The sequence below is a fragment of the Schistocerca americana genome, chromosome 3 (genome assembly GCF_021461395.2).
Source record: "Schistocerca americana isolate TAMUIC-IGC-003095 chromosome 3, iqSchAmer2.1, whole genome shotgun sequence".
NCBI lineage: Eukaryota > Metazoa > Arthropoda > Insecta > Orthoptera > Acrididae > Schistocerca > Schistocerca americana.
The window spans coordinates 383,587,088-383,605,588 of NC_060121.1; the positions used below are offsets into that span (position 1 = coordinate 383,587,088).

The following is an 18,501-nucleotide window of genomic DNA, read 5'->3' on the forward strand; positions in this document are numbered from 1 at the left end:
CAAAGAAGTATTGGCCAATGAGACACATTTAACTCCGTTGCAGTTGTTCCTTTAGAGACAGCTAGAAGAAAAGTGTATGTCAGATCATCAGATGATTTGCAGACAGTAGGAGCAGTCTATGAATAGAATGGCCAATATAGTGCAGGGAATCACTCAAGAGCTTCGTAATCCATGAGAAATATTTATCTGAAATGCTGGTGCTTCTGACAAAATAAAAAATCCCAAGAAAAGCATTATATCTACCAGGCAACCATTATATTTAACTTATGACTTATTTATATGGTTATTTAAACTAGTTGTCACTTGACAGGTAGCAAGCCACAAGGCTCCTGCCACCAGTACACCAATGGGCCACTGGCACTGTCAGCTTCCACTGCGTTGCCACTTCCACTGTGCTGCGCTGCTTGAAGCCTTATGCCATCCAGCCCTTAGTGAGCCACTGTAGTAAGAGATTTGGGTGACTTTCAGCTTCATGTCCCTCACAATGTGTGACGAAAGTAGTCAAAAGAGGGCAGACCAAGGCTGCAAACTCCTAGGAAACTTCCAAAAAGTGCTGGTCATGGCATGGTTATACACAGTCAAGTTGTGTGAATTCGTGTGTTCTATGAGGAAGTATTTTGAGAGAGAGAGTAATGCAGGAACACGTCTACTTCATTTGAATCAAGTGGTGTAGTGAACTTCAGATGCTCTAAAAATCAATGAACAATCAGTTATAAGAATCTGCAAGGAGAAATTTGCGAAACAAGAATCAGGTGAGTCATCTAAACTGGAGACACCTGGGAAGAAGAGGTGCCACTACAAGAGGGTCACAAATGTCAGCTCTTTTCAGAAAGATGAAATTCATCATCAGATCTATGCATATTATTCAGGGAATGAGTATCCAACACTCAAAATGCTACACACTACCCTTGCAACACTGGACCTACTTCAGGGTAGTAGATTGTCCTTTTTATGATATGGTTTGAAGACATTGTGCTTCAAAACTTAACAAAAACGTCAAAAATTGTCATGGATAACACTTCATGTCATTTGGTTATACAAGATAAGATGTCCGCAAAGGCAACAAAGAAAAACAACAGTGTTTACTGGCTAGAGAAACTTAAAAGATATGATTTGACAGTAATTTAACAAGGACACAGCTAGTAGAAGTTGTGTCACAACACAAGCCAAAGAAGCCAGTTTACATTATGGATTAAACAGCAAAAAAATAAGGGCATTAAGTTCTAAGATTGCCTCCCAACCATTGCAACTTCAATGCAACAGAACTGATTTGGACTCAGGTTAGTCATCATATTGCTGCAGAAAATAAAAAATTTAGGTTGACCAAAGACGAACGGCTTCTGAAGGAGGCAGTTGAAAAAGTGAGATGAGACGAATGGCAGAAGGCATACAGAAAGCATGGAACAAGGAAGGTGCACTACAGCAGTGTGTCTAAGACTACACAATATCTGCTACTACGTGCAGTAACACTGATAGTTACACTGACTCTGACTCTGAATTTAGTAGTGTTTTCCAACTGTCTAATTAGTATGTAGTATATTGCATACTTTAATGAACATCTTACTTCCATTAAACCTTGTGTTTGTGACTTGAGATCGACCAATTTCTCTTTCCTGCTGCGAGACTAAGGAATATTGTTCAGCCACCTACCGTTATCTCCTTAAGGTACATTAGACTGCATTTTAAATATATTTCATTTTGTGTAGACATCAAAATGTTATTTCACACATGTAACAGTTTTCTAGATACGCAATGATAAGAAGGAAACTTTTCCAGACATGATAATTTTTTTCATATCAATAACCAACGTAGCACTGGCCCTAACTAAAATTGAGAAAAGATTTTTGATGTGCTTGAAGATACCACTAATAGTGATACTATATGTAAATTTCAGAATTTTTACATTATTTTTGTAGAGATAAAGACTTTAAACTTCATACTTGTTATGAGTTAAATATTGACACGACTGCATAAATACGCCACTTTCAGAAGCATATATATAGGACATATAGTGCAGTATGAGAATTTTAAGATTTGTTGCTGAGCAAGATATTTTAGTCATCAACAGGGAAAATAAATAAATAAACAAAAAGTACTGTTGTGCGAGGATTAGTTTTTGAAGTATGACATGATAAGTCTGAAGCTGTTTATGAATGGGAAAATTTAACGTTTCAAAAAATTTCAATGTAACGCTTTTCCCTAATCAAAATTAAGAACACAGTTTTGACATGCTGAAAAACACTACAGAGATCCACATCGCATGTGAATTATATTTTTCACTTGATTTTTGTAGGAGATAGGGGCCTGAAAGTGATTTTCTATCAGTGTGGAGAATGAAGCACAGCGACAGCTGGCTGTAGAATGGACTTGATGCGACAATACCACAACTTTGGAGCTTAAACATCACATGGGAACTAGTTTAAATCAGACAATACATCACATTAATAGTGAAATATTCTTTTTAGATAATTATGTATACAACAATCATTAATTATCACTTTAAGAACGTGCATTTGAAGTAAACAGTGGAACAATAAATTACAGCAGTTCAAAACCCATCACCAAGGGGGTCAATGCTAATAATTGACAGTACAATACTAGCATATTCAAAATACTGCTAAGAACATATTTGGAATGCTTTTTCCAAACTTACCAAACAAGTGTAACACACTGTAGTGTCTTCCCCAGTCCCATCTCATCTGCCAATATTGCTCCAGAATAGTTCGGTTGTCTCATTTCAAGCATACATTCATACAAAAATATTATGCCAGTTCTTTGATGAGGGCGAAGGACTTTGGCAAGACATGGATCAATTACTACCTCCACAAGAGGCAAATGTTCTGGATTCATCTTCCACTACACAGAGACATAATCAGTAATTATTAGAAAAGATAAAGGAAGCAAGATTCAACAAAAGGGAACACACATGTAACATTGTCAATTCTGTTTCTTTATCACTGGCAATTTCCAACAACATGAGATAATACAAAAACATTTTTGCAATTAGGTATATCATTTCTCTATCATGATTTGCTAAATGCAGCACACAAACCTTACACTACATTTCCAAAAAAATTAAAACGATATACCGACAAAAATAAGCATTACACTATGGTAAAGGAGTACCATTGCTGTAAACCAAAAAGCAATGTGTAATACTACTTAGAGAAAAAGAACGGTTGTTCATTTAGAGCAGCTAACCTTGAGAGACCTATATTGTGGCCATGTCTCCACAATTACCATATGTTGTGATTACATCAAGAGCAGTGTGACTTCACTCTGCATTATACATGAAACAAACAAATATTTTCTACGAATTTTTAGCCCTGACAGGCAACCATCAATTGCCCTCATTAGATTGCAGTCTAAATGTTCCGTGGTAGTGCTGCTTGTGGGACCCTGCATGGACCTTCTGCTGGATACAAAGGTGACCTGCCAGGTGCAGCACCACAAGACAGTACAGTGAGTAGGGGAGGGCTGAGAAGGGGAAAGGGCTATGACAGAGAATGGGTTGGGGGGGAGGGGGGGGTGTAGAAGTCGTGTGTGAGGCTGGAGTGGAAGAAGGGAAGGGGGTATACGTAAGTGGTGACAGAGACTATTGAAGGTTGAGGCCAGGGCGTGACAGTGGTGTTATGGTAACGAAGGTTTATGTTCTAGGGAAAGTTCTCACAGGCACAAATCATAAAATCTAGAGTTTATTTGGAAGAATTCAGATAGCACATGCTGTGAAGTACTTATTGGAGTCAACCATACCATGCTGGGTGGCATGTTTGGCAACTAGATAGTTCAGCTGTCTCTTAGCTGGCCATTCATGCATTTATCTCTTTGTATTACCCAGGTTTTCAAAGTCATGTAATGACTTTCAACCTCCGATATGGAGTTATCATATGTAAGTGAAGATCTTGATGACATATTGGAAGAACTTGCTGCAGACGAAGAAGAACTGAACTGTGTTGGTGATTCATTGGACAAAATCCAGTGGAACAAACAGTCATTTATGTTCAACGGAAAAGGTGGGCTTCTGATGGATTTGCCATCTGATATTAGTGTAGGTGAAGTGCTTTTGCTATTCTTAGATTACAAAGTGATAAGCCTTTTAACACATGTAAGGATATTTGACATCTTTGACAGTGATACATTTGTTGAGTACAGATGATAAGTTTTGTGACCTCTTGGTGTAATCCTAGAGAAACTAGCTGTGTGTCACCATATGGTTTTATGTTTTCCATTGTTATATAAAGCATCACAAACATTAAATAAAACACTCACCATTCATCTAAACATATACTTCACAAATTGCTAATATTTCTCAGCACGTCTTACAAATATCCACAAAAATGGGACAGAATTACTGGCTTTGAAGTTATGATTTGGCCTGAATAGTCTTCTATGGTACTAAAAACCTTGCAGCTACTTCAGGGTATAGTTCAGAGTTTTTGTTTATGGCCAAATGATGTTGGCAGTACCAAAAACTTCATAAAGAAAATAAAAGGGATCTTGTTAGAAAGACTTTGACCTTCATTTTCATATGGTCAGTATTGTGCAGGAACATTTACACTAGTTTTAAAGTTGTGTTGTAAAGATAACAACTCGTTATCGCAACAATATTGAAAGGCTAGGTTACTATTTAACACACTGCGGAAGCACTGACTTGCAGACAGGCACGATGAAAAAGACTGCTAAAATATTTATGCTTTCAGACAAAGTCCTTCTTCAATAGAAGACTGACACAGCTTCACAACTCTCACAATCACGGCCACAATCTCAGTGCACTAGAATCGGGCTCTAGCACCCGGAAACAGTGGCCATGCACGTGCGTATATTTCCTACCCTTTTAATGTTTTACCATTCTATTTTCATTGCGCCTGTCTGTGATTCAATGCTTCCTTCATATGGTGAGAAGCACTCTATCCTTTCCATTTATATGATAATCCATCCAGGACTTTCCATTGTTTAACTTGTTATAGCATTTATCAGTGACAAATTAAGAATATTCTCAATGCAGTTTATAAATAATTTAGCACGTTATATATATGTTATATATATACCCCCCATGAACCATGGACCTTGCAGCTGGTGGGGAGGCTTGCATGCCTCAACGATACAACCACAACGGAGGGGTATTTGTTGAGAGGCCAGACAAACGTGTGGTTCCTGAAGAGGGGCAGCACCCTTTTCAGTAGTTGCAGGGGCAACAGTCTGGATGATTGACTGATCTGGCCTTGTAACACTAACCAAAACGGCCTTGCTGTTGTGGTACTGCGAACGGCTGAAAGCAAGGGGAAACTACAGCCGTAATTTTTCCCGAGGGCATGCAGCTTTACTGTATGGTTAAATGATGATGGTGTCCTCTTGGGTAAAATATTCCGGAGGTAAAATAGTCCCCCATTCGGATCTCCGGGCGGGGACTACTCAAGAGGACGTCATTATCAGGAGAAAGAAAACTGGCATTCTACGGATTGGGGCGTGGAATGTTAGATCCCTTAATCGGGCAGGTACGTTAGAAAATTTAAAAAGGGAAATGGATAGGTTAAAGTTAGATATAGTGGGAATTAGTGAAGTTCGGTGGCAGGAGGAACAAGACTTTTGGTCAGGTGAATACAGGGTTATAAATACAAGATCAAATAGGGGTAATGCAGGAGTAGGTTTAATAATGAATAAAAAAGTATGAGTGTGGGTAAGCTACTACAAACAGCATAGTGAACGTATTATAGTGGCCAAGATAGACACGAAGCCCATGCCTACTACAGTAGTACAAGTTTGTATGCCAACTAGCTCTGCAGATGACGAGGAAATTGAAGAAATGTATGACGAGATAAAAGAAATTATTCAGGTAGTGAAGGGAGACGAAAATTTAATAGTCATGGGTGACTGGAATTCGAGAGTAGGAAAAGGGAGAGAAGGAAATGTAGTAGGTGAATATGGATTGGGGGGAAGAAATGAAAGAGGAAGCCGTCTGGTAGAATTTTGCACAGAGCACAACTTAATCATAGCTAACACTTGGTTCAAGAATCATAAAAGGAGGTTGTATACATGGAAGAAGCCTGGAGATACTAAAAGGTATCAGATAGATTATATAATGGTAAGACAGAGATTTAGGAACAAGGTTTTAAATTGTAAGACATTCCCAGGGGCAGATGTGGACTCTGACCACAATCTATTGGTTATGAACTGTAGATAAAAACTGATGAAACTGCAAAAAGGTGGGAATTTAAGAAGATGGGACCTGGATAAACTGAAAGAACCAGAGGTTGTACAGAGTTTCAGGAACAGCATAAGGGAACAATTGACAGGAATGGGGGAAGGAAATACAGTAGAAGACGAATCGATAGCTCTGAGGAATGAAGTAGTGAAGGCAGCAGAGGATCAAGTAGGTAAAAAGATGAGGGCTAGTAGAAATCCTTGGGTAACAGAAGAAATATTGAATTTAATTGATGAAAGGACAAAATATAAAAATGCAGTAAATGAAGCAGGCAAAAAGGAATGCAAACATCTCTAAAATGAGATCGACAGAAAGTGCAAAATGGCTAAGCAGGCATGGCTAAAGGACAAATGTAAGGATGTAGAGGCTTATCTCACTAGGGGTAAGATAGATACTGCCTACAGAAAATTAAAGAGACCTTTGGAGAAAAGAGAACCACTTGTATAATTCAACAGCTTAGATGGAAACCCAGTTCTAAGCAAAGAGGGGAAAGCAGAAAGGTGGAAGGAGTATACAGAGGGTATATACAAGGGCGATGTACTTGAGGACAATATCATGGAAATGGAAAAAGATGTAAATGAAGATGACATGGGAGATACAATACTGCGTGAAGAGTTTGACTGAGCACTGAAAGATCTGAGTCGAAACAAGGCCCCGGGAGTAGACAACATTCCATTAGAACTACTGACGCATTGGGAGAGCCAGTCCTGACAAAACTCTACCATCTGGTGAGCAAGATGTACGAACCAGGCGAAATACCCTCAGACTTCAAGAAGAATATAAGAAGGGAGAAGAAATAAAACTTTGAGGTTTACCGATGACATTGTAATTCTGTCAGAGGCAGCAAAGGACTTGGAAGAGCAGTTGAACGGAATGGACAGTGTCTTGAATGGAGGATATAAGATGAACATCAACAAAAGCAAAACGAGGATAATGGAATGTAGTCGAATTAAGTCAGGTGATGCTGAGGGAATTAGATTAGGAAAAGAGACACCTAAAGTAGTAAAGGAGTTTTGCCATTTGGGGAGCAAAATAACTGATGATGGTCAAAGTAGAGAGGATATAAAATGTAGACTGGCAATGACAAGGAAAGTGTCTCTGAAGAAGAGAAATTTGTTAACATTGAGTATAGATTTAAGTGTCAGGAAGTAGTTTCTGAAAGTATTTGTATGGTTTGTAGCCATGTATGGAAGTGAAACATGGACAATAAATAGTTTGGACAAGAAGAAAATAGAAGCTTTCAAAATGTGGTGCTACAGAAGAATGTTGAACATTAGGTGGGTAGATCACGTAACTAATGAGGAGGTATTGAATAGGATTGGGGAGAAGAGAAGTTTGTGGCACAACTTGACTAGAAGAAGGGATCAGTTGGTAGGACATGTCCTGAGTCATCAACGGATCACAAATTTAGCATTGGAGGGCAGGGTGGAGGGTAAAAATCGTAGAGGAAGACCAAGAGATGAATACACTAAGCAGATTCAGAAGGATGTAGGTTGCAGTGGGTACCGGGAGATGAAGGAGCTTGCACAGGATACATGGGCATGGAGAGCTGCATCAAACCAGTCTCAGGACTGAAGACCACAACAACAACAACAACAACAACAACATGTTATATTGATATCTGTTCACTAAACATACTGTGTATACAGACATCATAATAATGACATTGTCAATAATAGAAAAAAATAAATTGCAGCAACAGCTACAGTGGTAGAGTATAAGAACAAGCTTCATACTAACACAATACAATCAACTTACTGCTCCATTGACAATGCCAAACCAACACAAGAGAGCAGGTCATAAATGTAGCTGACACTATAGCAGAAGCAGTCACTGTTCATGTACTGCTGGAAAAAGGACCCTTCAAGACTTCTCCACAGATTACAATCTTCAACTTTATTTTTTCAAATATATCCTGCCTGTTTTCTTATTTCATTTATCTGTCTTTCAGTACGTTATTGTTGACGCTGTTTCTTATAACAAGGGTTGCCCAGAAAGTAATGCACTGCATTTTTTTCTTCAATAATTCTTCACTAAACATAATGAGAATTACACATAGGAAAGAAGATGTTTTATCTACACATCCTATTTTACCACATAATTTCCACCCCGATCTATGGCCTTCCTCCAGTGCGAAATGAGAGCATGTATGCCCTGTCAGTAACAATCCTTGTCCTGATGGCAGAGCGAGTGCTTCATTTTGTAAATCACCTCCTCATCGTACTCAAAACGTCTTCCATGAATGGCATCCTTTAACAGCCCAACCAAGTGGAAGTCTGAGGGGGCCTGGTCAGGTGCTTCAGCCGGGGATGGTCTCCCCGACCACTGCAAATCATGGAGCTCTGCCGAACTGCCTTCTGATGACCTCGCCCTCTGTGCCAAGCGACTGACTGTACTTCTGTCGACAGGAGATGTTCCACAGACTTTGCACAAGTGTTTGTGAATATTCCCCAGAGTTTCTGTCTCTGCAGAGAGAAATTCAATGACGGCAGATTGCTTGTAATGTATGTCAGCTGTAGATGCCATCTTGAAACTGTCCTGCAGCTACACTACCTGTTGAGAGTGCCGGAAACTTGGCACGTTCACACAGGAGACTTCAAATAACACATAAGTAATGTTTTGCATTCGTAGCATTGTTTTCAGCTGAGAAAAAAATTGCAGTGCATTACTTTCTGGGCAACTCTCATACACAGACTCGAGCAAAGAATGTTGTTAGTTCACATTCTGTCAGCTCACCTGAAAACATGTCAAGTAAATTTCAGTTTCAGAACTCTCATTATGATATTCTCATTTCATCTCTCTCTCTAACCAATTTGTCTTCCTGTCACATTTCATTATTCAATTTGTTTTTCTTCTGTTTTCCACATTCAAAATAAGAATTCTCATAATTTGGATGGTTGAACATTTAAGGTTAAAATGACAACTGTGTGTTGTTTACAGCCTTTCTGTTTGAGACACACTAGCTATTTACCTTTGCATGTACCATTCAACTGAGTACATCAGTTCATTAGTTTTCAGTTGCAAAATGCATGTGAATTTTTTGAGTGATTTAAGACCATCACAATAATCATACATCATCATTTTGGTCTTACTGAAGTAGTTTAAAGATCAACTCTCATCCTTAGTCCATGGTGCTTAATGGTTCTGTATAGACACACTCCTACACTTTAAACCAATAAAATATTGTCATCCACCAACCAAAAGTTGACTAGAGAATATCCAATGTAGTGAATACAAATTATGTGGAATGAAGGCATTTTGCTTAACACTTCTTTTTAAATTTCCACTCCTTCAGTGTGCTCTAATCCAAATCATTAGAGTTAATGAAAATGTTGCTTAACATACGAGGGTTGCCTCAAGTTTCCTCAAGTGAAATTCCCTGATATTTCCCTATTTCCTGACAAGTTTTACCATTCTTACCTGACAAATTTTGAGATCTCAAGGGTAAGTAAAATCATAAGTGACAAAGAAATGTAAGGACTTATGTATTTCTCCCCCGTTATGTTTTGTTTTGTTTTAGGACATAAAAACAACTACGGTCATACGCGCCAGGGACTTGGAGAAAGGTCTATAAAATACGCAATACAGAAATGAAGGTCCAGAACTAAAAATTAAATGGCCTTTGCCACATTGCTACAATGGATAAAAAGTAAAATGGAGTCAATAGCTCACGCGTCATTCGCTAAAACGGCCAATAACTCAGATGGCAAACTCAAACAGGAACATAACTGGTCAGCAATAGGGCATTCCGTCAGGAAATGGCAGACAGTTAAATGCTGGGCACAATGTGCACAAAGTGGTGGGGGAGCGGCACTTAACAAATGGCAATGGCTAAAAAGGCAGTGCCCAATACGCAACCTAGTTAAAATGACCTCCTCATGGCGGAAGAGGCGAGAGGAGGTCATCCAAGCCACTGAGAGAGACTTAATAACTCAGAGGTTGTTCCCATGAAGGGAAGACCAGTGGTGATGCCAAAGTCACACCACCTCTTGACAGATGGCAATACAGAGATCACTGGAGGGAATGTAAGAACTAGTGGGCTGAGGTACGAGGACTGCAGCCTTGGCAGCAGTGTCAGTAGCCTCGTTTCCTGTCAGACCGACATGACTAGGAACCCACGTAAACGTCACGGTGGCTCCATCAAGAGTGAGCAAGTGCAAGCTTTCCTGGAGCCATTGCACTAAGAGATAGACAGTGTACAATTGACAGAGGCTCTGTAGGGTGCTGAGAGAGTTTGAACAGATGACACAGTTGAAAAGCCTGTGTCGCCGGCTGTACTCTGTGGCCTGATATAGGGTAAAGAGCTCGGCTGTAAATACTGAGCAGTGTGCCGGAAGCGATACCAAAAAATGAGGGTGCCAACGATGGAGGAACACCCGACACCACGGTCAGTGTACACATAGGTACTATCGCAAATTCCATGTGAAGGTTGTGAAACTATAGGCGAAGGAGCAATGCTGGTGTAGGGTCCTTAGGAAGTGAATGAAGGCCAAGGTGAACACGCGTCGCCATGCAAAGCCAAGGTGGGGAAGTGTCCACACCCAACAGGAAAGTTGCAGGGAGTGTGAGGTTCATCTGCCAGAGCAAGAGCCAAAAGCTAAATACAGGAGGTAACAGAGAAGAGGGACACACCCCATACTGGCGATCAAAGGAATCATGGAAGGAGACGGCATAGGATGGGTGGCCATGCATGGCAGACAAATGGCATGCATATCTGCTGAGGAGGCAGTCACAGCAGTAGTTCAGCAGCTAATTGCATACAGACTCTCAACCGGGCTAGTGTAAAAGGCGCCAGTGGCCAAACAGATGCCACGATGGTCGATAGTATTGAGACAGCATAATAGGTATGGACATGTAGATGCATAAACAAAGCATCCATAGTCTAGTTTCGAACAGACAAGGGACCAGTACAAAATGGGGAGTGTGGTTCGATCTGCACCCCAGGAAGTACCACTGAGCATGCGTAGGACATTGAGGGACTGCATACAGCAGGCTGCCAGGTAAGACATGTGGGAGGATGAACAGAGTTTCCTATTGAGTGTGAGACCCAGGAATTTCATATTTTCAATGAAAAGAAGAGCAACAGGCCCAAGATGTACCAATGGTGGGAGAAACCAATTGCGCCACCAGAAGCTCATACAAACAGTTTTGTCATTGGAAAAATGAAAGCCACTGTCGATGCTCCATGATTAAAGACAATCGAGACATTGCTGAAGACACCAATCAATGAGACAGGTTCATGAAGGACTGCAATAGTGCACAAAATCGTCAACAAAAAGAGAGCCGGGGATGGCCAGTGGGAGACAGGTCATTATAGGGTTAATGCTGATGGCAAAGAAGACGACACTCAGGACAGAACCCTGAGGCACACGGTTTTCCTGGATAAAGATGTCCGACAAGGCAGAACCCAAACGTACTTTGAAAACTTGGTCTTTCAAAAATTCCTCAAGGAAACGGGATAGAAAGCCATGGAAGACCCACATGTAGAGTACAAAGGATACCAGTTGTCCAGCAGGTGCCGTAGACTTTCTCCAAATGGAAAAACACGGCCACAGTCTGGGATTTCCACAGAAAACCATTAATGCCACAGGTGTGCAAAGTGACAAGATGGTCAACTACAGAACAGCGCACTCAAAATCTACACTGTGCAGTGGTTAGTAAATTGCGAGACTTGAGCCACCATACCAGCCAGGCAAGAATCACGTGTTCCATCAGCTTGCAAACACAGCTGGTGAGAGAGATGGAACGGTAGCTAGAAGGAAGGTGTTTGTACTTACCGGGCTTGGGTATGGATACGACAGTGGCTTCCCACCAGTGTCTGGGAAACTTACCCTTTGCCCAGATGTGCCGCACGAGATTAGCCGAGCAGTCTAAGGCGCTGCAGTCATGGACTGTGCGGCTGGTCCCGGCGGAGGTTCGAGTCCTCCCTTGGGCATGGGTGTGTGTGTTTGTCCTTAGGATAATTTAAGTTAAGTAGTGTGTAAGCTTAGGGACTGATGACCTTAGCAGTTAAGCCCCATAAGATTTCACACACATTTGAACATTTTTTCTGCCCAGATGCAGTTGTACATATTAAGCACAAAGTGCTTGCTAGCATCACAAAGGTGCTGCAACATCTGAAAGTGAACAGTGTCTGGCCCTTGGGCAGAGGATCTGGATGAAGTGACAGCATGCTCTAGCTCCCTCATAGTAAATGTGGCATTGTAACACTCAAGATTCTGAGAAGATACGCCTCCACTCGCTTCCGATGGGGAAAGGCAGGGTGATAGTGGGAGGAGCTCAAAATTTCCGCAAAATGGTGGCCCAAGGTGTTGCAGATAGCAATAAGGTCGATGATGGCATTGTCTGCTACTGTCAGGCCAGGAACTGGGGAATGGATCTTGGTACCAGAGAGCCATCAGAGGTTGGCCCACACGACGGAAGAAGGGGTGGAACTGTTAAAAAAACTAGTGAATAAAATCCAACTATCTTTTTTGTTATCCTGAAGGACACGACGACACTTGCATACATCTGTTTATAATGAGTGCAGCTTGCCGCCTTAGGATGATGGTTAAAAATGCAGAGAGTGCGGATTGTGTCATGGCACGCCTCATTCCAACAAGGGACTGTGAGGTCATGTGGTAAAGAGGAAGTACAAGGAATGGAACATTTTGCGGCAGTAAATAATGTTTGTAAGATATTCCACCTGGTCATCACAACTGGGGAAATTGTGTTCGTTGAAGGGGAAGGGGGGAGTAAAGCCTCCAGTCAGCCTTAGTAAGCTGTGATTTGGGTGTGCACAGAGGTGAGGTAGGAGTAAGAAAATGGATATCACATGGGAAATGGTCGCTCGAGTAGGTGACAGAAAGAACAGACCACTCAAGACAATGGGCAGTGCAGAAGGATAGGTCCAAATGGGATAGGGTGCGAGGAGTCTGAAAGGAATGTGGGTGCTCCAGTGTTAACGCAGAAAAGGTTAAGTTCATTAAGGATGTCAGCCACGAGGGCACCTCTTGGACAGGTTCTGGGAGAACCCGAAATGGGATGAAGGGCAGCAGGAATGGGTGAAGTAGCTGCCTAATAAGCTGGAGGAAGTCAGCCCTGGTAACATCGAATGATGAAGGGATGTAAATGTACAAAGGGAAAAGGTCAAGTGAGGAAGGAAAATGCAAACAGCAACAGCTTGAAGATGGCTAGTCAGGGAGATTGGTTGACTATGAGCATCATCCCGTATGAGCAGCATGACTCCCCCATGAGATGGAATGCCAACCTGAGGCGGAAGATCAAAATGGACAGGAGGAAATGCAAAATCTCAAAGCGGTTGTGAGGACGTCACTTTGTTTCTTGCAATTCTAAAAGCGGCTGTAAATCCTCTTCGTTGGATTTATGGCCATGAACGTACCATTGGAAGTGTCACGATGAGGAAAAAATGAGTTGGCGTCTCCTCAGTGGCTGCAAAGTGCCAGTCTGCGAAGACTCGCTGTTACAATACACCGAGACAGGAGCAGCCTGCTCCATGAGGTCCACAAAAGTATCGGCTTTCTGCTGTCGGTCTGTGGAGTCCAACACAGAAAAACGGTTGGTGGTGCACACCAGCGACATGGAGGCAGGCCAGGCAAAGGTACCACATGGCGACACCATCAAAAAACAATCTTCAAGTCGGCAGAGGAGAAAACTGTTTGCCTATGTTGGACTTCTTCGAGCCTTTCTGGTTAGCAGAGGAAGGCTCAGGTGTTGGTTGGCTGGAGGGTCGTAAGAAGTCTTCATGGGAGCATTCCTTCTACTCTTTCTGGCCTGCCTGTTATGTAGCTGGTGACTTCGCCCTGTGAGGCAAGAGTTTGATAGCTTGTTGCACAGCAGGATACGGGGACTGTGATCCTACCATGACACTGGGCAATTTTGCAACCTCAGAGCTGAATATGAGGTTTTTTTTGTGTGTGTGTGTGTGTGTGTGTGTGTGTGTGTGTGTGTGTGTGTGTGCGCGCGCGCGTGTGTGCGTGTCCTTCTAGAATTCAGGGTTTACAACTAGCCAATAACTTGCAAGCGAGTGGGTAAGGAACATTTTCCTTTACCCAGACCTCCTGAAAGCCCGCTCATCAAGATACATGGGACAATCTCAAGAGAAAGGCGCATGGTCACCACTGCAGTTGATACAGCAGGGAAGATGAGGTGGACAATCGCCCTCGTGCGCATTCCTACCACAGATTACACATTTGGCCTGGTGTTGACAAGACATTCGAGTGGGGTTGAAATGATGACATTGGTAGAAGTGCATCAGGTTTGGAATGTACAGTTAGACTGAAACAACCTCATAGTGTACTTTGATCTTTGACAGAAGTAACACTCTATCGAAGGAGAGAAAGAGAGTGCATGTGGGCACTAAGGAGGCATCTACCTTTTTCAACACACGATGGACAGCAGTGACACCCTGATCAGAGAGGTATGTTTCGATTCTGGCCTCGGTCAGACCTTCAAGCAGCCTTGTGTAAATAACACAATGGGATGAATTCAGTGTTTGATGGGCCTCGACACGAAACAATAGCCTTAGCGAAGTGAAGTGGCAAGCAGTTGTTGTGCTTGAGAACCAGAAGTAGTCTCCAAAAGCAATGTGCCATTCCATAAACAAGAGCAGGATTTCACAGGGCCAGCAACTGCATCAACACCTTTCTGAATAATAATTGGATTTACCATTGCAAAGGACTGATAATCTTCACTATGTGAAACCGGAGGAACCGTGGTGCAGCTGGGAGGATCTCTGAATCGTTAGCCTCATTCCATTTATATTTTGTAGATGTTGATTGTGAAGATGATTGGCTCATTGCGAGAAAATCCCCAACAACTGCCAATGTCTCTGATGACAGGCTCCTTCCAACTGGGGTCCCCCTTCAGAAGGGGGTATACCCACCTTAGGTGTTTATTCACACCTCAGGTGATACATCCCGAACACCTGACAGAGGGGGTAAGTGCGAAACTTACCTGTCGAACCAGGGCTAGGAATCACGTGTTACCCAGTCACCTGTTACATGTCAGATGCATGGGGCTGCCTTCAGGAGTGCACAGGGAGGAAGAAGAAAAAAGGGGAACCTCAAACGGTGAAGTGGAGGAAGGATAGGAGAAAGTGAACAAAGAAAGGAAAAAGATAGGAAAAAGGAAGGAAAAACAGTGGTGAGATTGTTGTTATGTCAGCTACAGACAGTGCAGAACATTCCCAAAAACATCCCAGACATGTTCCCCAAGGGAGGGGGAAAAGAACAGAAGAGCAGCAAGAGGATAGACATGCAGCATGGAAGGGAAAAGATGTTGCAAAGGCTGGGGCCCCATGGTAGATTTCTCCCCTATGTGAGCAAAAATCTTAAGTACTAACATCAACATCTTTTGTGATGAACTGTTTTTAGATGGAGAAAGCAAGGCAAATGGTATGTGTGTTCCATTAAGATCACTGTTGTTATTTTATTCCAATAAAACTAAACACATTTGTCACAAAAATACACTTTTCCTTGGAGTCACAAGACAGATTTAAAATACCTTCACTAATTTCAGGAACAACCTTAGAAAAAAGTAGGTCTCTTGAAAGAAGTGTAAAAGGCAGGGAAGAGTTGTGTAACCCAACACTATGGCTGGCCACCAATAAAATTTTGGTTCTACTATGTTCATCATTGTCGGTTATTAGTCACGGTGTTATGTCTATTATTTTACATGTATTGTGTGATTTTTCTTTTGAGAAATATGTGAGTATATAGCATACAAACTGCCAGCAACTGCCACAGTTTTCTTGTTCTTATCACCCATACTTTCTAATATATAAATTATTTTTGAAGTGCCAAAATGTACTAGAATAAATAAAATGTCTACAAAATGCTGCACTGTCCAATTTACTTGCAGGGAGACAGTCACAATTCCTGAAATCCATCACCTGTGGCCTCTGGCCTGCCAAGAAGCACCGCAGTCCTGGGTCCTTGGATAAACCCCGAAAATCTGCCGCATGATTCCACACACAAACAGACCCAGACTGCAGGCAGATCGGTGAGACTAGATCTGATGGCCAGAGCTTACACATTAGTAGGAAATGATGGGCTTCAGATTGACAGGCCCAATCTATTAGAGACACCCACAGAAATGGCCTGTGGTTTTGGCCCATCGTGGAAGTCCATTTGTGTGACCAGCTATTCATGTGTCACAGACACCATGTTGATGAAATGAGACCAATGAGACTTTTCCAGCTCTCTCTCTCTCTCTCTCTCTCTTTCCAAATTTCCTTGATTTCCTTGTCACGTTTGAAATTCCCTTTTTTCCAGAATTTGTGGCAACTCTGCATACGTACACATACAGTTCTGAGTCCACATTTCTCATGTAGTCTTGGCACAGAAAGTCAAGATTGTGATACATTGGAGTATATTAAAGACACATCCAGCTGACTTTGTTGTGACTTTTAATATAGGGCAGGCACTTGTAAACAAAAAAAAGCTTTAATTCTGCTTGGATCGAGTCCCAAGGATATTATTACTGGTAAATAGATATATCAACTATGAACTGTACGTTTTCCCCCTTGTCTCTCAGAGTTTGAATCCTGTGACTATAGTAATAAGAGCAATGTTAAACAGTATTATAAATGTTAACTCTGTCACACTGTTCAGAGAATCTACAGAATGAACAATGGGGAAGAAGTTTACAAGGGTATACTGCATATGAGAAAAGTAATTATTTCCTAAACATATTCTTAGTGTAAACATATTCTTACGACACTATGAATTCAATTTACCTTTACAGCCGGTCAGAGACAATTACAGTGGAATACAAAAGAAAAGATTGTTAACATTTGGCATCAAATTATCTCGTGTCAGAAAGAGTGTCCAATTTAATACACACAATTAGCTCTAATCAAGACTTAAATGGGCATTAAAATCAATATTACAGATTTCTTCACCATGTTATACAAGAAAGCAAAAGCTAAAGCATTACACAAAAATTCAAAACTTCAAAAACAAAGCAAAGGAAATTTCAAGTATTATTAGGCATAAAGCATATAAACTTGGCAAAGCAAATGATGTTAAACGCCCTGATGATGACAGCAGTGAGACAGATAATGATGAATTCAATTAACTGGGGACTAAATTCGATAACTTCTCTGTAAAGGTAGCTACAATACCGGAACAAATAATGGACCATCAAAAACCTATAAATTAGATATATTTAGGAAGCATTTCCAACTTAACTGTTAGAGAGAGAAAAAAATCATAAGTCACTGTTGACAGCAATTCTTCTTGTAATGACGGCATTTCAAACAAAGTATGAGGAACTTCAAAAAGAAAGTTACATATCTAGTCTCATGCTAAGCCCAATGCACAACAAAAGTGGTGCACTGTCAAAAGAGAGTATACGTTCAAATTTTTCTGCAGATACAGTCCTACTGTCGTATGGATAACAGACACATCACAGTGTGGGAACGAAACAGAGTAGCAACTAGAAATATGCTCCAAAGTTGAAGTACAATTCATGAGAGCGAAACATCTAAACTGCAAACAGACTGACCATGAATTGTGGTGGTATATGGACTAAATGCAATGTTATGTCCAGCTCTAGTGAAATGATGCCAACAATTTGACCAAGGCTGCACAGACTTGATTGACACCAATCAGAAAGAAAGGCCATTGACGTCAACCACACACAAAAATGCCCGGGCAATTGAGGAACTAATTCAAAAGAATCAGTCCCTTGTTTACCAGTCTGGTGTGGTTGTTGAAGATAGTAAAACGAAAGCTGAAGTTTCAAATTTCACATTCAAGAAATCAGTCACACAGGAGAACCGTGCAAACATGCTGTCTTTTGATCATTGGGCAGGCTCCTGTATGGACAACATAGTAATAAGCATACCTGGCATAGAGAAAAAACTGAAGGTTTGAATGCAACTAAATCACCAGGTTTGGATGGAATCACACTTCGATTTTGGAAAGAGTGCTCTACGACATTGGCCCCTTACCTAGCTTGCATTTATTGTGAATCTCTCACCCAGTGCAAAGTCCCAAGTGACTGGAAAAAAGTACAGGTGGCTCCAGTATACAGGAAAGGTAAAAGAACAGACCCGAAAAATTACAGACCAATATCCCTAACTTCTATTTGCTGCAGAATCCTTGAACATATTCTTAGTTCAAATATAATAAACTTTCTTGAGGCTGAGAAGCTTATGTGCATGAATCATAACGTGTGAAACTCAGCTTGCCCTTTTCTGATACTAAAATGTAAACTTTCACGGCCGGAAATATCATGTCCATTATACGAGGGCAGTTCAATAAGTAATGCAACACACTATTTTTCTGAAACGG

At 41.3% G+C, this 18,501-nt stretch overlaps 1 protein-coding gene across 5 annotated transcripts in view; it reads right to left on the minus strand.

The window, feature by feature from the left end:
- Positions 1-18,501, minus strand: part of LOC124605663 (DNA repair and recombination protein RAD54B-like) — a 336,958-nt gene that overhangs the window by 198,264 nt on the left and 120,193 nt on the right. For all 5 annotated transcript variants that reach the window (XR_006978669.1, XM_047137502.1, XM_047137503.1 and 2 more), the window contains exon 6: positions 2,654-2,856. Coding sequence is in view for 4 of the 5 variants with exons in the window: in XM_047137502.1 (XP_046993458.1) it covers positions 2,654-2,856 (203 nt within the window). In the remaining variant the exon portion in view is untranslated. The remainder of the gene's footprint in view (positions 1-2,653; positions 2,857-18,501) is intronic.